Genomic DNA, 26,520 nt, shown 5'->3' on the forward strand with positions numbered 1-26,520 from the left:
TTATCAGTAGGTTTTATAAGTTAGCATGCGATAAATTTAAGATATTAAAATCTTTACTTATCATATTTCAAATATTAATAATAACTGTTTTACTGCACATAGTTTTGTAAAGTCTAATTGACACCTCCTGACAAATTTTGAAAGTTTATAGGATGGACGAGTTAATGCATTTTATTCGACTCCATCAATTTACACTGATGCAAAGCATGCTGCAAATGAAGCATGGCCTCTCAAAGTTGATGATTACTTCCCGTGAGTGGAAGCATTTGTGTCCAAGGAAGCATTTGATTTGTTGTTGTGATTGCTTGAGTTCTCTTTACCTCTGTGACTGTATATTAATGGAACTGTACAGGTATGCAGACAATGAAAATGCTTATTGGACAGGATATTTCTCAAGCAGGCCAGCGCTTAAGGGATATGTTCGCTACCTGAGTGGTTATTATCTTGTATGTTTCAAAAGAATTATTGTCTCTGTTTGTTTGAATGGATATTTATGTTAAAGAATACAGTTGGGAGTGTGCAAAAAATAATAATCAGGGAATGGTATATATGATGAACAGGCAGCACGACAGCTTGAATTCCTAGTTGGCAGAAAAAGTGGGGGTCCAAATACAGATTTTCTAGGTGATGCTTTGGCAATTGCACAACATCATGATGCAGTTTCAGGCACTGAAAAGCAACACACTGCAAATGACTATGCTAAACGTCTTGCGATTGGAGCATCTCAGGTTTGGCCATGGAATGCCAGTAATCATTGTATTTCATTCTATACGAATACTTATGTCAGCTTCTTTAATGCATTTCAAACATTGAAGCTTATGCTTAAAGAAGATTCAAAATAAATTGTAACATTGCAGGCAGAAGAAGTAGTGGGTTTAGCTCTTTCATGCTTGACAAGTTCAGAACCTTCTGGATGTCCAAACATATCAACAAGGTTTGAACAGGTACAAAGATCTTCTACAATTAACTCAATTTGAATTAGGTGGTACTGCCTACTCCCTTCTATACTTTTTTTTTTTAATGTTTTTTGCATCTTTTCTTATAAAAATAAGCAGTTGGCTATTAACATAATTATATAGTTATACTACTTTTGTATCATTTACATTCAATCCAATATACTTCCAAGTTTTCTTGAATCTTTACCAGTAAAAGAAAGCAACAGGCTATTAGCATAAGTTTTAGTGTCTTTGTTTCATTTACATTCATCCCTTCACATTCCAATTGTTGTGTTTTCTCTTACATGTTTACTGTGAAATATCTTTTACATTCTACAATGTAGAGTTCAGTTTATATTTCCCTATTATACTGTCTTGGATTTTGGGAGCTATGAAATATAAGTGGAGATGCAGATGGTCATTTCAAATGTTGATTTTCCCAGGTTTTATTGGATGTATTTTAATGTATATATCTGATTCAATCTGATACTTGCATTCTTGGAATTCTATGTGTTCTCAAATTGAATAACATTATACTATATATATTCCTTTGGAGAGGCATGTCCTTGAATGGACATGTCTCTCCTTTAATTATAATAATTTAATCAATATTATAATGTTTCATCAATCAATTATTAATTTAGAATAATATAGTAGATTAATATTGAATATTAAATTTTATATGATTAATAATAATACAATAATATAACATAATAATATATTATTATTAATCAACATATATTATACGTATTCTAAATGATCATTCGACTAAAGCTACAAACATTAACACTCCCTCTTAGCTAGGGAAGATAAAATCAATGCAAATGCATTAAGTCTAGATTAATTGTGGAATAGAAAAAATATTATCTCACTATGATATCAAGAAGTATGGTATAAACAAGAATATCAAGGCACATGATATTCACCATAACTCAAAAATATCATCTCATGACATTGGGAGTATTTGCATCAACCATATGATGCTCATCACAGGGAACCATAGTCTCAAGGTGTGAATTTGCCTCCGTCGGCGATTCTATTCACAAGCTCTTGTGTGGATTGCCTCAGTCGGTGATTCTATCCATGAGCTCTTGTGTGGATTGCCTCAGTCGGCGATTCTATCCATGAGCTCTCACGTGGATTGCTTCAGTCGGCGATTCTATCCATGAGCTCTCACGTGGATTCCCTCAGTCGACGATTCTATCCACAAGCTCTTACATGGATTGCCTCAGTCGGCAATTCTATCCATGAGCTCTCACGTGGATTGCCTTAGTTGGCGATTCTATCCACAAGCTCTTAAGTGGATTGCCTCAGTCGGCGATTCTATCCATGAGCTCTTACGTGGATTGCCTCAGTCGACGATTCTATCCACAAGCTCTTACGTGGATTGCCTCAGTCGGCGGTTCTATCCACGAGCTCTTATGTGGATTGCCTCTGTCGGCGATTCTATCCACAAGCTCAAGTTATTGTAAGATCGTCACCTTCCAATAACCTCAAAAATACAAGTGGAAATCATTTGGAAGTCGTCACTTCCTTATGATTTACACAGGGCCCATAAGGCATTAAATCATTTCATTAGTATAATAATCAATTGAATCAAGTTTTACCTCATAAGTGTTTCACCTTCAATAGTGAAAATCCCTCTCAATCACTATGATCGAAATTGTCACAGTTTGACTGAACCATCTGCTCCCTCTGAAGCTCAAGTTCTTGTATCAACCTCTTGTTCTCTTTTGAAATGTCAGACTCCCTCCGCATCTAGTCTCAATCATCAATTTATTTTTAATTCAATTTTATTGTGCTTTCTTCTTGAAGGTATGCCAGAGAGAGATTACAAATAGCTCATAAATTATCTCGAACAAAAATACCAATGATAGAAGCATACGAGATTTTACTAGCCAATATTATAGCATAAATTACAAACTCAATAATTCATGTGCCTTAATAAAACATGGAATACTTATCTTAAGTTTAAAACATTTCCTTTCATAAGGTGAGCCCATATAAGAAATATCACGCATGAATCATCTCTCATCATAATTCCCTTTGAATGATGTAGAACATTTTCATAATTTTGATCAACACTTTCATTATGATCTGCCACATACAGTCGTTAATAACTTTTTCAATTTACCAAATTTATCCAATCTTTTCAGTGAGATGTTAGAAAATCTAATTACAAACATTTTCTCCAAGTTATAGCCAGATCCAATGGTTAAAACAAAAGTTATGACATTTTTCCCAAAACTGCTAACCCTAGGTAGGGTTTCAAGTGACCTGCACCAAAGTCGTCATATCTTGCACAAAACTGAATCAAATTTGATGAGATAAACATATTTGAAAACTAGAAACACGGATCTTTCCATTCATATATTATAGTCCTCATTTTGAGGCCAACCAAGGGCCGTACAATGGCATATTTCAGACTGAAAATTCTAGAAAAAACTGAATTCTCCAACCCTCTCCAACCTCCAAATTAAACTTCACAGGCCTGAGCTCTGATACTATGTTGATTTTCCCAGGTTTTATTGGATGTATTTTAATGTATATATCTGATTCAATCTGATACTTGCATTCTTGGAATTCTATGTGTTCTCAAATTGAATAACATTATACTATATATATTCCTTTGGAGAGGCATGTCCTTGAACGGACATGTCTCTCCTTTAATTATAATAATTTAACCAATATTATAATGTTTCATCAATCAATTATTAATTTAGAATAATATAATAGATTAATATTGAATATTAAATTTTATATGATTAATAATAATATAATAATATAACATAATAATATATTATTATTAATCAACATATATTATACGTATTCTAAATGATCATTCGACTAAAGCTACAAACAGTAACACCAAAATTCCGAAATTGATTAACATGGTAAAATAACTAAATCTTATAGAAGAATTTGGTTGTCACTAAGTTTATTGTCATGTCCCCTCCTTGATCGTTATATGTCATGTCCCCTTTGTCATACTCCATCCTTGTTCATCATGATTTTCTCTAATCAAGGGATATAACCTAAATATAGCAATTAAAATTGTTTATTTATTAATTTAATATTTAATTTATTCATTATGTACAAATGAAATAAATGTAGCGACTACTACTAATTAATTAATATTTTATTATTACTAATTAAATAATATTTAGTAAAGTTTGCGATGTCCCCATATTATCAAATAATAGTGATTTATATCAAAATATGCTTATACATCAATTATTTATTTATGAGTTTATTGTTCGTTCAAATTAAAGATAAGAATGAACCTCCTTAGTATTAAATAATCAAATCCATCAATAAACAGATTACTAATATACCTTAATATTAGTATTTTGTATCACATATTAATATCAAATATTCATTAATAGTTTTATTAAATAATTACATTAAGCAATAATGATTAAGACAACAATTTTACTGTTATTAACAGCAGGCACGAAGTTAATATATTAAATAGTGATTACGACAATATCGAGAACAACAAAGATCCTTATAGATTGCAGCAAAACAAAGATCCTAAAGATCTTGATCGCGGCTTTCACTCATCGGTTAGATAGCGAACAGTAATGAAGGAATTTATTGGTAATATGGGCTAATCAATAGTTAATACAGTGGCAACAAGTTAATCGGCAAAACATTGTTTTAATAATAAACCACCTTGCAAATGACACGATACCCCTAACTAGTGTGATTCCTCATATATGAATAGAAACGATAATTATTAAGGTTCTTATGAATTATTATACTAATGGAATCGATCCTTTGTGAAAAAATAAAGGAAATAATTAGTAAATGGGATATGTCTCTTCAAATGAGACATCCGCTCAAAGGGTATGTCTCTTGAAAAGTGAAGATATAAATAAGAAATAAAAATGAATATAAGGGGGGGATAGGGGACTCACACGTAGAGCAAGGGAATACAAAAATATAAAGTCAGCAGTCAAACTGACTGTTAGAAACAACACAGTATAGTCATTGGGACAGTGATAAGTATATAGGGCACTGCATTATTAATTTAGTATAAGTATTAATAACACAACTAACAATAATAATAAAGACGGATTTATTAATATTTAATAATGTTATGATAATTAAATATGGTTAGTAAGATAAATATAATATGGTACTGTAAAAAATGCAATAAGATAAATGTAATAAGATGTCGTTAATAATAAAAATAATATAATATAATACTATTAATAGAATATAAATGTAATATGATATAGTATAAAGTTGTTAATATAATGACCTTAATATAATATAATGCTGACAATACAAGGCTGCACTAGCAGACTACGGAAAGGTAAGAGGTGTTACGGGTCATAGGGTATATATGTGTGTGGACGTGTGTGCCACACACACACATATATATTAATGCATAATTTACGAATATATATATTACTGAATGTTTACTTATATAGGTATCCATGCATAATATTTATGTATATCTAGGATCAATAAAGAGGATTAAAAAGTATGTAAATGTAGACGTAAATTATGAAATAGAAAATGATAATGAATTATACAATGTAATATGAATAATGTGACTTTATGATGGAGGCTATAGGGAGGAAACTCCCTTAGCCTAATGGAGGGATTATGATAATCCTTGGTAGGCAGTATATACTGAATATCTATATGCATATATGTATGGCTTGGTTGACGAAGTTCATCCAAGAAGAGACGGATCTGGCCGGTCATCTCTGGTAGACTTGGATGATGAGATGCATCATCCAAGGCAAGGATTTGATCATATATGATGGTCTTCCTTGGTATGGCTTGGGTGTAAGAAATTACATCCAAGACAGGAATTGAATTAACCTTCGATTTCCTGGATGGCTTGGGTGTAAGAAATTACATCTAAGACAAGAATGAATTAACCTTCAATTTCTTGATATGGCTTGGAACCAAGATGAGTTCCAAGAAGGCAAGCTTCACAGCCGCCTAAGGACATGTCCCAGTGCTGCACTCGTATCCTTTTTAAAAGTTGAGATTAGTGTTAATTAAGTAATTGAACTTTAATTGCAAATTAGATTAGTTATGTATATATTTTTTGTTATGTTCTAACAATCTGTTTTGTAGGACAATGATCTCTAACTAGTAGGGACATTACATTTATAATGGTTCTAATTTTAAAAGGTACCATGTAATTAGTCTCTTAGAATATATGAACCCTAAGTGAAGCACATTTAGCTAAGTTCACAATAGAATTTTGGGATTTAGGCAATACAAGCTACAAGATGCAAATCCCGCATATGTTGTTTCTCCAAAATTTCTACTTTTGACTGCAGAGAAAATTGTGTGTACCTAGGAACAATCCAGTTTTTAGGAACTACAGGCTACATCCTTCATAGAAATCATTCAACAATTGATATTCCTAACATTTGTACTAACATATATGATGTTAATTGTGGAACATGCTACTTGGTTTGTGTTTAATCTTAGTGTATAGCAAATAACTAGGGATGAAAAAGGAAATGGAATTTTCTTGAGTCTCATATCTAGCACACAAACTACTTGTGAAATAGAAAATTGCATTTAGAGTAGCCGTTTGACAACAAATAGAACTGTACATCTGATTCAGAAAAAAATTGATATGTTTTTTGTTATGAATTTAGCTCCAAAATTATTCGAAAGAATAATAATGAAATTCCTTATTTTTTATAAGAGCTACAGGGATCTTGGGGCATTAACATTTGGAGGTGTATGAACAATAAAAAGAGCAAAAAACAAAGTTTAAAGAGGTAGAAGTCTTTTTCGTATCAAAAGATGATTGAATGGTCTACTTGTCACTTAAAATAAAATTCTAAGCAACTGATCAAGAATTCTCTTCCTAATATCATCAAAAGTAATCGAAGGTATGCTAGGTTTACCTCAACTTGAACACTTTATTTTCTAGTGGGCTAGAGAGTGTGCTGACAAATATGAATGTGGGCTAGAGAGTGTTGGTTGAAAATTTTATACACTTGGGGAAATATACAAAATTGTGGTTTCAACCACAGCGTGTGAGTAAAACTCTCCTAATTAAGGGAAGACTCCCCCTATCTAATTACAACTTTGAAAATAAAATAGGATGGGATAGCAATCTTTCTTCTTCTTTCAAGAAAGACAATATCCTTTTCTCTTCATAGAAAAGTGATAGTGATTTGATATAAAATAACAGTAACAACTTTCGAAATGAAATGAGAGAAGGGAAATGAAGTTTTCCAAAATGCTCAAAGAATTCCGTCACTTCCTTCGGGACAGGACAACAATATCAAGCTCAAAGACTTGATTATATGAAGTCCTATTTACCCTTTTCTATTCTAATTCTATCAAGAACAAATTATAACAGCTCAAAGACTGAAATATCTTATTCTTTTCTACTTAAAACAATGGGAAGTAGTATAAGCTCAAAGAATCACAACTATTTCTCACAAAATTTGCTCCTAAATTCTCTTAAGAACAAGTGAAAGCACAAAGACTTACAGCTTCTCTCAACAGAATATTTATTTTAATCTATATTAACCTCAAATACTTGCAGCACAAAGACTGCAAATCAAATGTGATTAAGCTCTTTAAGAAACACTTGCAAGAAAGATAATATAGAACACAAACTCAAGTATGTAGCACAAAGACTCAAAGCTTGAGCAATTTCCTTCTATTCCTTTCAATTTTTGAATTTACACATGAAAGCTCAAAGACTTATTTGCTGTAAATTTGGCAGAGTTTTTGCTTGCTTTCCAAAAGATAAAGATTACAATAGACCCCTCAAGTATTTATAGAAGAGGAGCCTTGAGAAAAAGGTGGGAGGATCCTAACTAACTAGAGAGATTCTCTCAACCGCCAAGACTTATTCAATAACTAACTAAGACTTCAATAATTAACTAAGACTTATTCCAACTACAGTCCTAATTGAACACAACTTGTAGTTGCTTTACATGTAATTACAAAGGTGCAAGTAATAAGTTAACTTGCAATTACAAAGTTATTTTTTTTTACATGTAACTTGTCAAAACAAAATTGCAAATGCATAACTAAAACTATTCCATGTGTCTAAAGACATGACTCTAACTGCACCATCCTTTGTGTTGTGATGATCTTCATGTCGCTTCAAGATGCTAGAACTTGAAGTATTCTGGATTGGTAAAGACATCTTGAACCAGAATGGGAACTTGCATCCTTGTCTTCTTGCTTGGGGTAGTACTATCTTTTCAGGAGGGAAAGGGTTGCCTTCCTCTTTTCATGTCATGACCATCTTTGTCTTGAAAGCATTCTATGCTCTCAACCGTGAATTGTTGTTGTATCTCTTTTTTGTATCATCCTCCATTCTTGAAATTTGCTTGCAAAATAAGGCCCATGCCTTAATCCATTGATTTGGTAGATCGTGTGTGCAAACCAGACTGACAAGGGAAGAGATAAATTGATGCAAAAATGGGCTCACAAGTGAATTTCGGGTTTTGGAAGTTGCATTACATGTGTGGGGAAAACAAGAGCATTAACTTGCAATTGCGGGGAACAAACATGCAACTTCATATGTGTAATGGGTAACTACAAGTTTGCACTTGTAATTTGGACCTTTAGAACTCATTTTCAAGTGTTTTTTGAGTGTATTTTGGACCAATTTCGGGTTCTGGATGGCTGACCGCAGGTAGACTTTAAATGGGGAAAATGAATGAAGGTGTGAAATGAGTGGATGAAATGGTATGTACGGATGATGGAAATGAATATGAGTGAAAATGAAAAGATTTTGGGAAGATCGTCTTCAAGAAAATGGGAAGAACTTTCAACATGTAATTCGGTTCTAAAAACCCGATTTTGAAAGAATGGGTATTTTTCATCTTTGCAAGTTGGAATTTCAACCAAAGATGGTTAAATTCTTTTAATTGTAAGGGAAAAACAAATATTTCCAGCCAACTTGTAATTGGGATTTAAAATCCCGAATACAAGTAAAGAGGGAAAATGGAGAAGAACAACGCAATCCAAAAATTGCATATCAAGGGGAAAAACTCTCTCACAAAACCAATTTTTGGGGCAAAATAATCATATACAAATTTACAACCAAAAAGGAAAAACAAGAAGACAAGAAAACAAGAAAATGAAACAAAGAAAGAAAAGAAATCAAACCTTGCTTCAAATTGAAAATGCCTCTTCAAAAAGATGATCAATCTTTGAAAGAAGGAAGGAAAACTCTTAAAAAAAAATTAACCGCATTCCAAAACCCTAGCTACGTTTTTGAAAAAATGCCATATATATCAAAATGCCCATTAAAAGCATGAAGAATCGGTCAAGTAAAGCACCCAACCTCCACGCCTAGGTAAGACAAGCCAAAACGATTTAGGAAAGATAAGATTCGTGGCACTTGAATGAGGCAAGTCGTGGCATTTTTCAAAAATGTTTTTGCTATTAAAACCCCATAAAACCAGCGATAATGTCTTCCAAATGGCATGAAGAGAGTTGGAAAATGCATGAAAATAGCAAGGAATCCAAAACGCCTTCCTCCTCCTTGAATTTCTCCACAAAAATCATTGAAAATCTTCAACAAAATCCTCCAATATTGCTGGTCAGGGTTTTGGGAAAGAACAACAAGTTTAAAATTGCATGCAATAAAGAAAATCGGGTTTTTTGGGCAAAATAGCAAGTTTAAAATGTCACTTTATTTCAATTCTAGGCAAAATCGTGTTTTGGAGAGAGATGTGCAAGTTACAAATTACTTGTAAAGGGAAAATAAAATCCCTACAACAAGTTTTAATAACTTGCACATATGTAATAGAGGTTTAAAATCCCTATTACAAGCAAAAGACATTAAAGTAGGGGTTTTAGAAAAGAATTACAAGTTTACTTGTAACTTATCCAAAAAATCCCTGTTTTAACTTAAAAAGCCAAAAAGCATCAAGGGGGAAATAAAAAGCAAATTACAAGTTCTTATTTTTCAATAAAGTGCACTTGTAATTAGCCAAAAATTTCCCTACAAAGACCAAAACAATGGAAATCATTAAAACTTGCAATTCAAGAGAAATTTCCCACCTACAGTTAGGGAGAAAAAACCCAAAATTGAAGGAAAGACATAGCAAACGAATCCAGAATGCGATGAAATTCAAAATGTGGTTCGAGAATGGACTGAGGATTTATCCAGTCCAAGGATTAGTCGAAATTCTGCATCGGGAAGCGTGTCATAGAGTAAAATTTTCATTTTTTCACAAAAATTTCATGTAATGGTCCTTCATTTTTGAAAACAAAAATGAGGACAACAGAGAGTATGTTAAAAAGTATGAATGTGTGTTGCCATGCTAGAAGCATGACATCTCCTTTATGTTTTAAATTGACATTTTCTGATCGCAACCTTAATCAGTTTTTGCCACTTGAATCATGATTTTAGACTGGTTCAACACTAATTTGAACTCATAAAAGATACATCTGATTACATAAAAGATGCATTTGGTCAGAAATGAAAGCAGATTACTGTATCTCATTAACCATCCTTACTATTATTTTCAAAATATTCATTCTTAATTTATGTGGATGAGGATTTTTTAAATTGGCAATCACTTTGCAAGAAAAAAATTGTCATATACTGTTATTTACTATCTTTTCATTTTACTCTAATATTATACTTTAATTTTCGGATATGTATCATGCAAAATCTAAGCTCATCTAGCTGCATTTTTTACTGTCAACTACATAGATATTCTATGGCATAAGAATCATACAACTATTATAATACTTTTTGGGAGGTCCATATGCTATGTTTGACTTTAATCTGAAAATTACAGTGTAGAAGCCTAAATATCAGCATTTGCCCACCAACAGAAACAAAACTTCCACTGGGCAAGATCCTGGTAAGATAAACCCTTTCTTATTTTTATTGGAAAGTAAAATTAGTTTTATAGTTTAAGTTATTCTTTGAGAGAAAACAAGATTATTCCAGGACTATATATTGTGGACAATAAATAAAGAATATGTTCATTTTATCATGGATAAGTGATTCACAATGATCTTTGTTTTAGGTTGTGGTGATATACAACCCTCTTGGTTGGAAGCGAGAGCAAATTGTTAAAGTGCCTGTATGTTTTGCTTTCAACTTAAGTTTTTGCACTTTGTTTTAGTGTACGGTTACCTTTTTTGGGAATTTTTGAGTCAATGCTACTTCTAAATAGAATCAAGATTGGTGATTCGTTATTCTCAGTTTGGCTGTTTCTTTTTGACAAATTTATTGGTATTTCTAGCCTTATCATTGTGAAGTTTATACATTACAAGGTTCTACATACTCAGGTTTACCTTAATTCTGTAGTCCCCTTTTCTGGACACCATTGAGCCAAACCGACTTTAATTCAAGGATAAATTTATGTCATTAACAATTTTTTGTTTTCATTACTTCTGTTAATTACTTGTTTGTTTGAGAACCCATCACCTTTTTTTTAAATGAAATAGAATGCCATTTGTAAAGCTGTTCTGGCTAAAATGTGTAGAAACAACTGCTTTTATATTGCTGATAAATAAATAAATCTTAAAGAGAAGCTATTTTGTAGAATTGATAGCATCCAAAACAGTGACTTTGTTACCAAATTGGAAGGCTAATATGTCTTGTAAAAAAAAACTGCACTATTTCTAGTTCCTTGTTTTCTAATGATCCAAGATTGATAAACCTTCTTGAAGAAATATTCATATAACATGGCATGTCTTCCATTTATCTATGCTACATTACAGATAAGGACATTTGAATTTTTTCATCTGTCCATGCATCTCAATATTTGCATACAATTTTTTAGTGACAATCTAATCAATATGCATGTTTTCTGCTATAATAAGTCTTTAATCACAAGATGTAAACTACCAACACAAGCACCAATGGAGAGACTACCTTGTGTGTATTTAGACAAAAGTGTAGTCACGAAGTAATGATGAAATTATGTAATAAAATTTAGGTGCAAAATTTTATTGGTAAAGGAGGGAATTTGAAAGGGTCCCAACACCCTGTTACAAAGGTAAGAAAAAGATACATCAAATAAGCTCAATAAACATCACAAAGACAGGAGCAATGAACAAATAGCATTGAGACTGTAAACCACCAACAGTCATACCAAACATCAGCTCAGCAGAGGGGACAAAAACAGTGAACATAGGGCAAACCACCCCAAGAAGATAAGTGACCACCTGATTTCAAGGTGGCTTGAAGCTGCACTATTCCAGAGAGCTTTGGTCACTGCCGACAGCTCTACCCATGGGCATGTTGAAGTATATATCCTACCTGGCTGATTTTTTCTTTTTACTTACCAAACATGAACTAGAAGAAAACAAGGGGTTTCTAGAAAACCTTATATCCAGATCCATCTTCCTTTTTTCCTTAATTGCGAAGGGTGAGTTAGGTAAATGGAAAGTCACACACATTGGGCTATTGACATTTTCTTCTTGGATCATACCTGCCAAGCATTCACTAACAATTACCCACTTCGTACAATCTGTAAGGAGCCACTCCTGTTGCTGATCTAATTTTTGCAGTTCATTTCGAAATTCAATAAGCAGACATTATGTCTAAAAATTTCTTGCAGAGGAGAATATGGGTGTCCTGTTGTAGTTTCAGATTTGCAATAATGCTTGCTATAACTTTGAGTGCAATGATGTAGCATGTATAGTAATTGATTACAGGCTAAGCATTCATTAATAAGAACAGTTTCAACATTTTAAGACTGAAAACAGAGATTTTAGTCCAAAAGCATGAGTAGAAATAACCCTTCGTTTATTCATAAACTGTTTTTTACCAAATACAGATTTGTCAGCATTAGTTTCTGATCTTTTTACAAGGATTAATCATTTCTACTGCACCAGCAACTAAAATGGAACAACTCCAAACAATACCTCTAATCACCTGCTCCAGCCCTCACAAATTTATTTTCAGAACTCCCACAGTCCTCCAAACTTTAACAGTCTGTCAAACATTCACACGGCCTCTCTGTTTGGTCGACCAGCAATGTAGACATCTGACTTGTTTCTTTTTCATGCCAGGCCAGCATCTTCGACTCACATATGATGATAAAACACTGTTAATTCATAGGAAAAATTGCCCAGCACTGATATCTGGAGTATTGACTGAAACCTCTAATTATAGCTGCCCAGAAAAGTTGTTCAATGCTCACTCCAAACAGCAACATACCAATTTATCCAGCTACATAAAAAAATGCTCCTTTTTAAGACCTATGACCCAGAGCAGAACAAGGTATTCCTCTCAGCAACAAACTCAAATCAACTTACCAAATCAGTGGGCTCACGTCTAGTATTTACACTCTTTTCTGTTATTGATATTGCCTCACATATTCTGTTATTGATATTGCCTTTACTTATTCAAATATTTCAGTGTGCAAGAATTAGAAGTTTAACACACGAATGGTATACCTAGAGAGCAGAACCAACAGTTGCACAAGAAAGTCCATTCTCATGGTAGATTTCTTGTGAATCAAGAAAATCACAAGCTTTTTGCTGCTGCACTTCAATGACACTTTCAGTTAGGAAAAAACAGCATAGAAGGCAAAGAAAACAGTAAAGAAAGGGATTATATTTGCAGCAGCTAAGTCACCGTGTTCAAATTTGAATTCAAGTTCGGCAACCATAAAATTCGGATGAAGTTCGGCAAGGGCAAAAAATTCGTAAAAAAATTTGGCATTAAATTCGCCTTATATAATCTTTTTTTTTTATATATAAGTAATAAATTGAAAATGAGTAATAAAGTAATATAGTATGCTAATATATTTAAATATACTAATAAAGTTAAACATAAAAAAATAAAATAATAATAAATAATGCTTAAAATTTTAATTTAAAATATTATTAATATATAAAAATATATTAAATTTATATATTAAATAAATATATTATAATAATAATTTAATTTAAATATTTTAAAATATTAAGTTTTAATATATTGAATAATAAACAAAATTATATAATAACAAATGGACGTGATGTAAAACATAAAGTATAAATAACAGACATTAAAAGTATAAATAACATAAAGTATAAATAATTTTAGTTTAATTTGAAAAACCAAAAAAGTTAAAATAAGAATAAAACTTAAAAGCCTGCCTCTTCTACGATATTATCGGTCGGGCGGGGGAAATGACAGAGGCTTTTGGAACTGACGGACAGACTCTACGCGAAAAGACCTACGAAAGCTCACTCCGTCATAGAATGGATGCCGCTAAACTCTCGACGACGATTGGTGGAGCTTTCCATAGTCCCGACGATTTTTAAAATATATTTTATTAGAACAAGTTTTGCCCTTTACCACACCGAATCTATGGCGAATTTTATGGAATATTTTTTAATGTTTTGAAATCTGCTGAATTTCGATCTTCATGGCCGAAATTCGGCGAATGCGGTGACTTAGTGCAGCAGTATGATAATACCTTTAATCCACAAAGCTTTAAAGGTCTGTAAGAGATTTCGACCTATGAAGGGAGTTTCAAACACTGTTCCGACTAACCCTTGGTATGTTGAAGAATGCAAGGCTGCTAGAAATCCTTTAAAGAGAATGAGACAACCATTGAAAACACGAAAAACTATAAAAAACTGATAAAATATAAAAAGGAAAGTTTTGTATTTCAAGGATAAATGTATTAATTTCTTTGGGGAATCACAACCCCAAAGGTTTTTGGTGGGAACTGTAGCAAAAGAGAAAACAAATAGAGAATAATATCACAGATGTGCAATGGTTAGATTATATGAAGCTCCATTATGAATGGACATAAGAGAAAAGTGGCCCTCCCGAAATTGACGTACAACAGAGTAACTCTTAGTTGAGGATATCAAATAGAGTATAAAGAATTTAGCAAGCAGCAAAGCTCAAGACTGAGATGGGCTGCAGACTGAATTTTTAAAATGGGGTGTTGAGACTTTGGCCCCACACATCAAAAGAATCTTTAATGTCATTACACAAAATAGCTTCCCAATTGAGTGGACAACTAGTGTCATCATTCCTCTATACAAAATAATCCTTCCAATTACCATACTATTATGGTTAATCGTCTTGAAATTTTTTTGGGAGCATGATAGAATTTAGAATCGATAGTTGGGCAAAAAAAGAAGGTAAGAGGGAAAAGGGGCAGGCTGGTTTTAGGGCAAAAAACCCTACATTGATCATTGCATCACTCTTAGACACTTCATTGAAAAAATTTGGGACACCCAAGGTGGAGATGCCTTTTTTCGCTTCATTGATTTCAAAAAAGATTTTGACACTATTCCTTGGGACAAGTTGTGGAGTAGAATGGAAGAACTTGGAATTTCAAATAAGTATAGAGTGGCTTTCTACAAGCTTTATGAGAAGGTTAGAGCTGAAATCAGAACTAAAGAGGGTATGTCTGAGTGCTTTGGTAGCAACATTGGAGTCAAACAAGGGTGTTCCCTTTCACCCACATTGTTTGGTTTATATATTGATAAACGAGAAGAATGGTTAAACAATACCATGGTAGAGGGAATCTAGCTAGCAAGGTACATGGTGAAGCTGTTGTTATATGTGGATGATCTTAATGTAATTGCGAAATTTGCCTAGGGATTCAAAGAGAGTTTGAAGGCTTTAGAGCTCTTTTGCCAGAAGGATGGGATGCAAGTGAACACCAACAAAACCAAAGTCATGATGTTCTCCTTGAAAAGGAAGAAGCAGCAGATTAATTTATCTTTGAGGGAAGTTCTTTGGAGATAGTGTAAGGACTCGCTTGTCCTAACCTTAATTAAACTATCACAATCAATTCCTATTAAAGTCTAATGTACATTTAATAAGATATTGATGAATACAAATTACTATTACCATAAGTGCAACATTTAACATAAGATAATTAACATGCATATGTTAGGAATGGAGCAAAGGTAAGGATACACTAGATGCCAACATGCATGTAGAAACTAAGAAACAACATGAGAATTGGATGAACATTGCAAACCCATACTTAGTGTGCATATGATCAAGTAAACTTAGAGAACTTTAATAAGCATTAACATAACCATTCATCCTAAGCATTCATGAAATGAAAGAGAGAAAACTAAACATGGAAAACACATAAGCAATGAGTCATGCACATATGTTAGTAGGTTAGTTAGTGTTTTTTCCTTATTTTTTGTTAGTTACATCTTACATGGTGACCTCCTGTTGCATCTTCAATAGTAGACCTCATAGGTCCTTTACATAGTTTACATAGCTTACTCATTGTTGTTGGCATAAATTGCTTGTTATGTTTGATAATATTTGTTATCTGACAATGTATTAATTAATTGTATTGAGTGGGTTGTCAGTCTCGGGTAGTTGTGTCGATTGGTTGACGGTTGTGTACCTGTCGGCAATCGTCAAGTCCTTTAAATATGTCGTGTACTGCCAAGGAAGGCGCATGGTATTGTCGGATCTATTGTAATCCTTGGCCGACCATCTTTGGTCTCTTCTTTGTAATAATTGAATGTGCGAATAAAGATATATTTTACTACCGTGTTTGGTATGCATTGTCATGTACATTATTATTTCCTATATTTAATTTACCAGTTGTAGCGGTAAACATTTTGGCGCTGTTGCCGTAAAGAAATCGGGTCAACCTTGAGTAATTCATGTCCGTAGATCCCATCAAAGGTGAGAAGCGGCCACAGGGTGTTCAAGACCAAGCAATTAGGTGATCTGCCGACCCTTGGCCGGAGGGAGCATAGAGACGAGTCGAAGCCTGGAAGTATTCGGAGTGTTGGGACGCTGGAGGTGGACGTGTAGAGGACGTGCGCGTGTCTGAGAGTGCAAGGAAAGCATCGGAATGTAGCAGTCGGAACAGTTCACTCAGGTCCGACACACCTGGAAGTACTCGAAGTGTTGGGGACGCTGAAGGTGGACGTGTATAGGATGCTTGCGTGGCCAAGAGTGCAGGGAAAGCACCAGAACGTAGTGGTCGAAACAGTCCACCCAGGTTTGGCACACAAGTCGAATACACACGTACCTTCCGAGTGAAAACAATGTTGAACACCTGGGAGAAGCAAAAACTGCCGAAGTTCACAGGAGACGGGTCGGAGGACCCAGTACGGCATTGCAAAACATGCATAACCATTTGGGAGGCAAATGGCCAAGATGATAGGGACTACTAGCTGAAGGCATTTCCCACCACCCTTCGGGAGATCGCCATTGACTGGTACACAGACCTCAACGCCCAACACAAGACGAGATGGAGTGATCTGAAGAGGGCGTTCCAGGAGGAGTTCAAACTCTTGAGGGATGATAATGAGATTGTGGCCAAAATCTATAATACTAAGAAAGGGAAAAATGAGAGTGTACGCGCTTACAACCGTAGGCTCAAAGAACTGTTGAACAAGATGGAAAACTAGCCAGCCGACGGGTTGAAGAAGAGGTGGTTCACAGAGGGATTGATACCCTCATTGTGCAAGAAGATGAAAGTAGTGCCTCCATCCGCATACGCCGATGCGTACAATAGAGCGATGGATATCGAGAGTGAAAATAAAACCTCCTCTCGAGAGAAGAGGAATACCGATGATGATGAGAACACCAAAGGTAGCAATGACGAAGAATCCAAAACCGTATGAGCCCTTCGACGGGATATGTTGAGAATGATGAAAGAATTGAAGGTTGAGAAAGGAACCGGCAATGAAGGTAATGAACAATGGTGTATTGAGTGCAAAAGGGAGGGGCACACGAAAGGTAATTGTCCGAGAAATATGTTTTGTAAAATTTGCCAAGTGCTGGGGCATTCAATCAAGGAGTGCCCGTACAATTTGAAGATGAGAAGTACAAAAGTACTCTTCACATAGGGAGAGTCCAGCCCATCGAAATCACAGAATGTATCGCCAAGTGGTTATGGAAATCAACGAGGGCGAAACCAAATACAGTACGACTCCAGAGGACGTCCTATCATATAGTGCCGACAATGTAGTGAATGGGGACACTTTGCACGGGACTGCCATAACAAGAAAGACAACATACAATTATTGTGCAAATGGTGTGGACTAGGTGACCATTAAGACACCAACTGCCCGAATCAGAAGGGTATTAATATGCTAGACATGGAGGAACAAGAGGACATAGTTTTGGCAATCACAAGAGCACAAACAAAGAAGGCGATGTATTCAAACTCTGGTACGGAAAAGGAACAAGCCGAAGTAGAACAAGTGTTGGCGAAGGAACAAGTAACTTCCAATGAAATTGCAAGTATGTTATTGGAGGAGTCAGAGAAGAACATAGTCCGACAGTTGCTACAAACAACTGTACCCATCAAGGTGGCAAACCTTCTTCAAACTATGCCCCAACTGAGAATGGCAATTGCCAACATAGTCAGTGATGACACAGTCATCCGGAAACAATGTAAGCCACACGAGGAGGAACTAATGGGAAAACCATCAGCCGAAGGGAATGAGTCCAGTGATGCAATGTTGTTGACGGTGAGCATCGGGAGGAAGCTGGTGGTCGGCGAGATGGAAATAATGGGGAAGAAGTTGACAAAAACCATTGTCGATGGAGGCTCGGGGGTAAATGTACTGCCAGAAGACACATGGAAATGTCTGGGGAAGCCAAAGCTTTGTTCGCCAACCTTCCACTTGGTAGGTACCGACCAGCACGACATCCAGTCGTTGGGAACATTGATGGCACAAAAAGTAATGATTGGGACACAATTATTTTTCTTGGACTTTGTAGTCATCTGGTTATAGAAGAAGGCGTACGATGCACTCCTTGGGAGGGGATGGTTGATTACTGCCAAGGCGAATCATAATTGAAAGCGAAACACACTCTCGATTGAGAGTGACAGGAGGAAGCACATCATTGACTTGAGGAACCAGGCGGTGAGTGAAGAACTGGCACCCTTAGATTTTGAGTCTGAGGGTGGAGAGTTAGGTATGGACGGAGGGAGGAAAGGCATGAAACCCAACGAGGAAGCGGTGCTTGAACTGGAAGATTGCTTTGAGGATGAGATGAGTTCTCTTAATGGATTATTTCACTGGCAGATGGAGGATTATGAAGTCTTCCACCCCGACTGTAACATGCTACAAATTGGCCAAATTGAGGAAGTGCAAAGTCCGTCGTACGATATTCATTTGTGCACATCCGGCGTTGGTGTGTTTGGGATGTACGAACAGAGGCTGCCGAGTGGGAATGGGGAAGTATCTAAGGTGTACGAAGAAGACTCACAGGGCGAGGATTAGAAATTGGATGCTGTAGAGCTTGGTGGAGATGCCCTGAAGAAGTTAATACTGGATATTACATTTCTGCTTATATCTCTGTGAGATTTATAATTATCATTCTAGGTGTTATTTCTTTGAATTCTTCATATCTAGGTGACCATTTTTGACTATTCACTTCGAAGGTTTGATGATGTATTCATTTTTAGAGGCAAATTGCCCCTTCTAGGAGGCCGTCCCATCCTCATTGCCTTTCCTCTCAGATTGAACTTAAATCTGCACTTGATGGAGGCCTGTAATCTTCTATTTGAGGTGTCTTTGCATTTTGGATTGGCTTGTTAATGAGATAGAGCAGTTTTGGAGTAGATGGATATTCATATTAAGTCATTTGGAGGAGTTTGAATGAATTTTCTATTCACCCGGAGGTGTAATCAGGTCTGCAAATCATTTTCTTAAGACTGATTTCAGATTATTGTTCAACACTTTCTGATATTGTAATGGATATTAAAATGATTTGATGCAATGAGAAGTTTATTCTCTTTCAGTGTTATGTTAATATCAATATATGCAACATCATGATGAATGAAACATGAAACATGAACACTTCTGCATTTCCATCTTATTCTATCAACAAAACCAAAAAAAAAAATGAGGGGTGAAAATTTCATTTCTTCCTGAAATTTCTTAAATAAACTGTGGTTGGTAGTGTCAAAACATCACAAGCCTTCATTTAAATATGCAACAGCCTTTAGAACTGAATGACTTGGGGAGCATAGTCAATAATCAATAGGAAGTATGACTAATTTAACAGGTCCAACAGAAGATAATAATATTTAATATTAATCATTCACCAACACACTACACAAAAATTTAATCTTTTGCACTTGCAAACAAAACAACAATAGTATATTTCCCTATAAACTGATATAAGTTCAGAACCTGCAAATTTGGCGAACCTTAGCAATGATAAAATCTTAAACTTAGAATCTTGCAACTCCTTTTCACACAAGCAGAGACTTTGGATGAATCTCATTGCATTGATTAGGGTGGATCTCTCACCATTGTAGCCAATCTTCTTCTTTGAGGGTTTCCGTCCTCTAGAATGTTGAGACAGACAATCCTCGAAACCCCAAAGACAAATAACATTATCTGCATAATGCCAAATGAGGCCATGAAATGCCTTTATACTCTTTTTCCTGCCAAACTTCCGAAATCTACAATTTAAAATTCACTTTATTTATTTATTTTTAATTTTTTTTTTGATCAGTAATAGGCACTTTTTAAGGTGCTGAAACACTATCGCTGTTCAAATCCATGAGCACACCAACCCAGCGAAAGTACCAAGCTTGCGAGCCTAGTATCCCAACGGGGATTTGAAACTTGGTGGCGGTTTCACCAAGCAAATGTTTTATCCGCTGTACTACATGGGTCACCCTGGAAAACTCACTTTATTAATTAAAACTATATTTTATCTTTGGAAAGACCTTTTTATTAAAATAGCAATAATTTGCCACACAAGGTCCCTGTTAAATACATCCATGATTTAAAATGTTTCATCCTAGTTCCAATGAGATATAACACTAAGGTGTATCTTAAATAATTTAAGTAATATTTAGCAACCTTAGTAATATAACTAAAATAAAGCCATTAATACACCCATTTTGTGGAAACTCCCAAAAAGCATTGGAATCTAAATTTGACTGCATTGAAGTAATCTCGATGATGAATAATAAAAAATGATACTAACTAGATAACCTACTATAAATAGATGCCCTCTCCAAGATTCTTGGAGAACACACCAAAAGTTGAAAATCACTGTGAAAAGTAGTGTCTGAGTCCTCCAGACCACTTGAGTCTCTGGAAACATCAAATAGCTCCTCTGATAACGTTGACACACACATAGAAGTTTAGTGCCAACTAGATTGCAAGAGAACCTGAAACTGAGGACATTACACAATCATCATCCAAAATCCTCACATTTGAATTCATCCTACCAAGGGGCTCTAAGCTAGGAACATTATTAATATTTCCCTTAGAGTTGATCTTGAAAATCATCCTTTTTTCTATTTGGTAAGGGCATCTCAACATTAGTTGAGGAGTGCAGAAACTCCTTTTTTTATCTACAAATTTCACATCTTGTTTTAAAGCAAATAGCAGCAGCATGGCCAAATTCAGGTGCAATGATTATTGGAGTGATTTGTATGTTGTTATTTGTTTGGTTGGCTTCCCTTAGTATGGTCAATTTCTCCCCTTCATAAAATTTTGAACAAAGGTTATTTGAATATGCTTATGTAATTATTGTTTGGTTGAATTTGTAAGGAATGGTTAATTGCTTTTCTTGTTAACTATTGGACCAAAGGGGCATTCTGCTATCATGACCCTTCTTAGTTTCTGGAGTTTTTTAGCAGATTTTATGAAAAAGTGAGCATCCAAGGGGCTTATCTAGAGTAGCCCTCAACCAATCTAGCGACCACTTGCTATGACATATTTTAAGCAATGAATATAAATACAATTTCATAGCATGTATTTATCTTAGATCCATTCATTTCTACATGTAATGTGACTAAACATTTCTATCTTAGAAGTAAATTTTTTTGGTATTGATGTGGAGTTCGATGGTTGTTGGTAAGGGTGCTAATCATAGAAAGTAAAAGGAGCATGTGACAGCTTCCTTTGTTCCTAGGACGGATCTTCGCCATGACTTGGGCAAGTCCTCTTATCTCTGTTTAAAAGGTAAGAGGAAGCTTGTGGGATTCAACACAAGTGTTTTGAGCTCTACAAACATATGATGTCTACATGCCCAGTGTCGGCAATTTTAGATTTCTCCAAACCTTTCGAGTTGGAGTGTGATGCTTCAGGAGAGGGGATTGGTGTTGTCTTGATGTAGGAGAAGTATCCCATAGCCTTTGAAAGCAAGAATTTGAGAGGCGTGGAGAAGAGCTACTCCATATATGATAGGGAGATGTTGTCCATCATGCATGCCATGGCCAAATTCAGACTATATTTGGTAAGGGGCAAATTCATCACCAAAGCATATCGCAATAGCATCAAATATTTCATGAACCAAAAAGATTTCAACGATAGGCAATAGAAGTGGGTGAGTAGACTATAGGCATATTATTTTGACATTGTATATGTTAAGGGGAAAGGGAATGTAGTTGTTGATGCACTTTCCGGGAGGCCTCGTTTGTGTTCATTAGTTGAGATCATTATTGGTTGGAGAGAGTTGATTTCAATAGAGTATGCTAAGGATTCTTGTGCAAAAGAATCATTCAGGGCACTATTCATGATGACAGGCACATAGAGCTCAATGAGCTGATCATTTACAAGGAGAGAATCTATTTGGTGCCTACTTCACAACTTAAGGTGAAGATATTGAGGACTTTTCATGATGCACCTATGGCTGGTCACTCCAGATTTGTTAAGACTTACAAGCAGATCCGGGAGAGGTTCACATGGAAATGACTAAAAAATGAAGTCCTAATTAGTTTAGAGCAAAGAAATGGGACTCGGACTCGGCTCGGACTCGGCAAGGCCGACTCAGACTCGGACTCGGGACTCGGCATCAAACTCGGCTCTAGACTCGGCTGGACTCGGGAAAGTGAAAAACTCAAGAAATTTAGAGATTTTTAAAGATTTAAAACTTGTTTTAGACACCCTTTATTGAATACACCTTAAAGACACAAAAACATCATCAAACTCGGCTCATTTGATTACATACACAAGTATACATCAATCACATAAGCATAAACGCAAATTGTAGCTGAAGAAAATAACAAACATAGATATATAAATATTGTCAAATGTATAAAATATTACAAAACTCATGGAATAAAAAATCCATGTCATCATATGATCATCATCAAATGTTTCATACAAATACCAAAGGTAAATAGTAAATACTAACTACAACTACAAGTGTACAAGCCTATGGCTTAGAGGGCCGTGCACCCTCTTGCCCTGGCCCCCTACGAAGGCATTTAAAGTAGGTCCTGGATGATTCAACAGCCATAGTCGCTCCCCGTGACACCATGCCATGCTCACCAACATTAGGAACAACTCTGTCATGCTCACCAACATCAGGAACAACTGTGTCACTCTGGGTCTCAGTATTTCCTGTCTCTGCTCGTGCTCTCTGCTCCTCCTCTGCCATGGCTACAGCCTCAACCTCTATATCCACCTGGTCAATCCAATCAATGTCATCATCACTAAAGACGGCTGTAGGAGTCCCAGGAGCTGTCTGATTCTCATTGGCCCACTTTGCTTCAAGATCAACCTCATATAGAATGATAGGAGAGATGTCAACTAATGCATTCTTTCTCATTCTCAGGCGGAGGTTGTAGTGAACAAAGACGAGATCATTCATCTTCTCCACAAATAATCTATTGCGCCTCTTGGAGTGTATGTGCTCAAACATACTCCAATTGCGCTCACAACCTGATGCGCTGCATGGTTGGCTCAAGATGCGAATGGCCAACTTCTGAATATTTGGTGTCTCTGGGCCTAAAAAGCTCCACCAATGATCTGAGTTTGAAATGAGAAAAATAAATAAAATCAGTCTCACTCATGAACTCATTTAACAAGTTACAATATAGTACTGAATAAAACTAAAATTAAGCCATACAATTTATTTTTACCTGGCATCATAGTTGTCCTGTTGTCTTTGGCGACAAGACGAGAGAAGATCTCCCCTTGTGCACCTGAGAACAACTGTAGCTCTCGAAGAAGGTCTATCTGAGAAGTACCAACAGGTCCCATCTTCTCCATGATTGCGTATAGCCCATTAAGGACCTCCACATCAGCCTTGAAAGAAGGGATAAAACGAAATGCCGGATTTAGATAATAGGCTGCCGCATGGATGGGCCTATGAAGTTGATGATGCCATCTCCTATCAATGATCTCCCAAATGGGACCATACTTGCTCTCATCTCCTCCATAGACGAATCTGATGGCCTCCTTCGCCCTATCCATGCCCTCATATATATAGCCCACTGCGGGCTTATCTCCATCCGCAACTCGTAACAAAACCACCAAGGGCTTAACAAACTGCAAAATTGAAAATATTGTGTAATTTAGAAAAATGAGCAAATAAGAGAATACATATAATAAGTTATAAAACATGAAGTTAAAATTTAAATTGTAGAATTTATAAAAAAATTACTTTCACTATCTCATCACAAGGGACCCAAAAGCCTTGCTGATCAAAAATGCATTCTACCATATCTTTCCCTGTAGGGGTGGTAGCATAGGATGAGGAAGATCACTCCTCACCAACAATCATATGTCTCAAGGCAGACTTAGACTTAAGCATGGACTGCAATGTGAGGAAGTTTGTGGCAAATCTTGTGATTCCTAGACGAGCTAACTCCTTCTGCTCTGTGTAATGTCTCATAAGAGCCAACACCCATGAATGATTATATACAAATTTCTAGACATTTCTTGCCCTTTCTACACATCTCTTGACCCATGGGATTTTTCCAATATCCTCCAACATGAGGTCAATGCAATGGGCAACACATGGAGTCCAAACTATAGATGGGTGCCTCTCCATCAATAGTCTACCTGCAGCAACATAATTTGTTGCATTGTAAATTGTAATTAATGGAGGTACAAACTACAAGATAGTAATTAATTTGCAAGCAAAATTAGTTTGTAATCAAAAGTTTACCCGCACCAACATAATTTGCTGCATTGTCGGTCACCACCTGTACCACGTTCTCCTCACCCACATCTTCAATCACCTCCTCTATCTGCTCACATAGGTAGGTGGCATTTTTGCAATGGGCGGAGGCATCAATGGACTTGATGAAAACGGTGCCCTCTTAAATAAAAAAATAAAGCTAGGTCAATGATCATTCAATAAACCATTAGATAAAAAATAAAAAATTAAAGACTATATGAAACTAAAATTAATCAATCACCTGTGGAAGAAACAAGAAAATTAAGGAGAGTTCTATTTCTCCTATCCGTCCAACCTTAGTCATGATGGTGCAACCTTTAGTGCTCCATATCTGGCGTTGTTCATCTAAATCCTTCTTCACATCATCCACCATTTGAGACAAAATGGGTCCCCTCAAATCACTCTCACTAGGGGCTTTGAACCTTGCTCCGCATATGGTAATGGCATCAACCATTTGTTGCCAATAAGGAGACCTGTTGCAAAGAAAGTCAATGAGATAAGTTAAGTATAAAAATTCAATGAGATAAGTTAAGTATAAAAATCAAAACAATCAAAGTTTTCAAACATAAAAGTTAGTAAAACATTCACCTGGCTACAAAGAATGGAATACAACTGTAGCTCCAAAACCTGCCAACTGCCATTTTAGTAGCATCATGGACCTCCTTGTTCCAACCCATGCCCCCTCAAGCGACGATTGGGACCCAAGAGTAGTGCGAGGCACAAAGAAGGAATCCAACCTAGATTTACGAATCCTAGGTCCAATGGCAACACTCCCACTACAACTACTAGTGCTAGAAGCATGAGAAGTGGCGGTGGCACTGCCACTTATAGAAGCAGAAGCAGAAACGGAAGCACCAACAGTAGCAAACTGAGTGGGACGATATGGAGGTAAGGAAGAAGGGCCTCCAACACAACCTAACTATGTCCCTCTTCCTAAAACCGTCTCTCTCCCAATGGCCGCTCGATCCTCCTTTTGTTTTCTTTTTCCTTTCAATCTCCTCAACCATTACATAACATTCACGTACGGCCTCAGGGACTGCTTTTAGGCATGGTTCGGCATCATGTCCATGCACACCAGCAATATGGTATTTCAGCCTATATATACCTCCATGGAATATTGTTTTGCAAAACATACATTTTGTTTGCCCCTTTCCTTGCCTTGGAAAATCCTCATGATATTTCCAAGCAGGGTCCTTTCTAATGGGGGGTCTAGAAGCTGAAGTAGACATTTTAGGATAGTTTTGTGAAACTTGAAGTTGAGGCAAATAATAAAGTGAAGTTTGCTGCAATAAAACATTACAAATACAAAATAAAATTAATACATATTACATACATTCAAAAGAACTAAAGTAGGGTTTGTGAAACCCTATTTTAAAAAAAAAGAAATTTACAAACCCTACATAGTACAACACTACAACTACATACTACATGCTACATACAAACATACAAAAGATTTTGAAAGAAAATGTAAAACTTTCAAAATAAATGAATAGAAAATGGAATTTTTGCATACAAGAAACAAATTAATCTTCAAAAAAACAATCTTACCTCTTCCAACAAGCTTGAAATGAGCTGCAAAGTCTTCCTATCCAACTCTTGATGCACCAAATCGAAACACAATGCAGCTCCAATGTGACAAATTGAAGAAAACTTGAGCTTCCTCCTTGCTGGTTTTTCTTCTATGCACCCTTGTTTTTCTTCCCAACTCACTTTACTCCTTTTTTTTGCAAGTGAATGAAATGAAAGTCACTTTTAGGGATAGAAGAT

At 35.7% G+C, this 26,520-nt stretch overlaps 1 protein-coding gene across 1 annotated transcript in view; it reads left to right on the forward strand.

Annotated features, from left to right (window-relative positions):
* Positions 1-26,520, forward strand: part of LOC131064398 (alpha-mannosidase) — a 386,960-nt gene that overhangs the window by 36,966 nt on the left and 323,474 nt on the right. Inside the window, exons 9-14 of the mRNA XM_057998531.2 lie at positions 152-252; positions 353-446; positions 561-728; positions 858-944; positions 10,706-10,771; positions 10,940-10,996. Of these exons, the coding sequence (XP_057854514.1) occupies positions 152-252; positions 353-446; positions 561-728; positions 858-944; positions 10,706-10,771; positions 10,940-10,996 (573 nt within the window). The remainder of the gene's footprint in view (positions 1-151; positions 253-352; positions 447-560; positions 729-857; positions 945-10,705; positions 10,772-10,939; positions 10,997-26,520) is intronic.

This window comes from Cryptomeria japonica, chromosome 5 (genome assembly GCF_030272615.1).
Source record: "Cryptomeria japonica chromosome 5, Sugi_1.0, whole genome shotgun sequence".
NCBI lineage: Eukaryota > Viridiplantae > Streptophyta > Pinopsida > Cupressales > Cupressaceae > Cryptomeria > Cryptomeria japonica.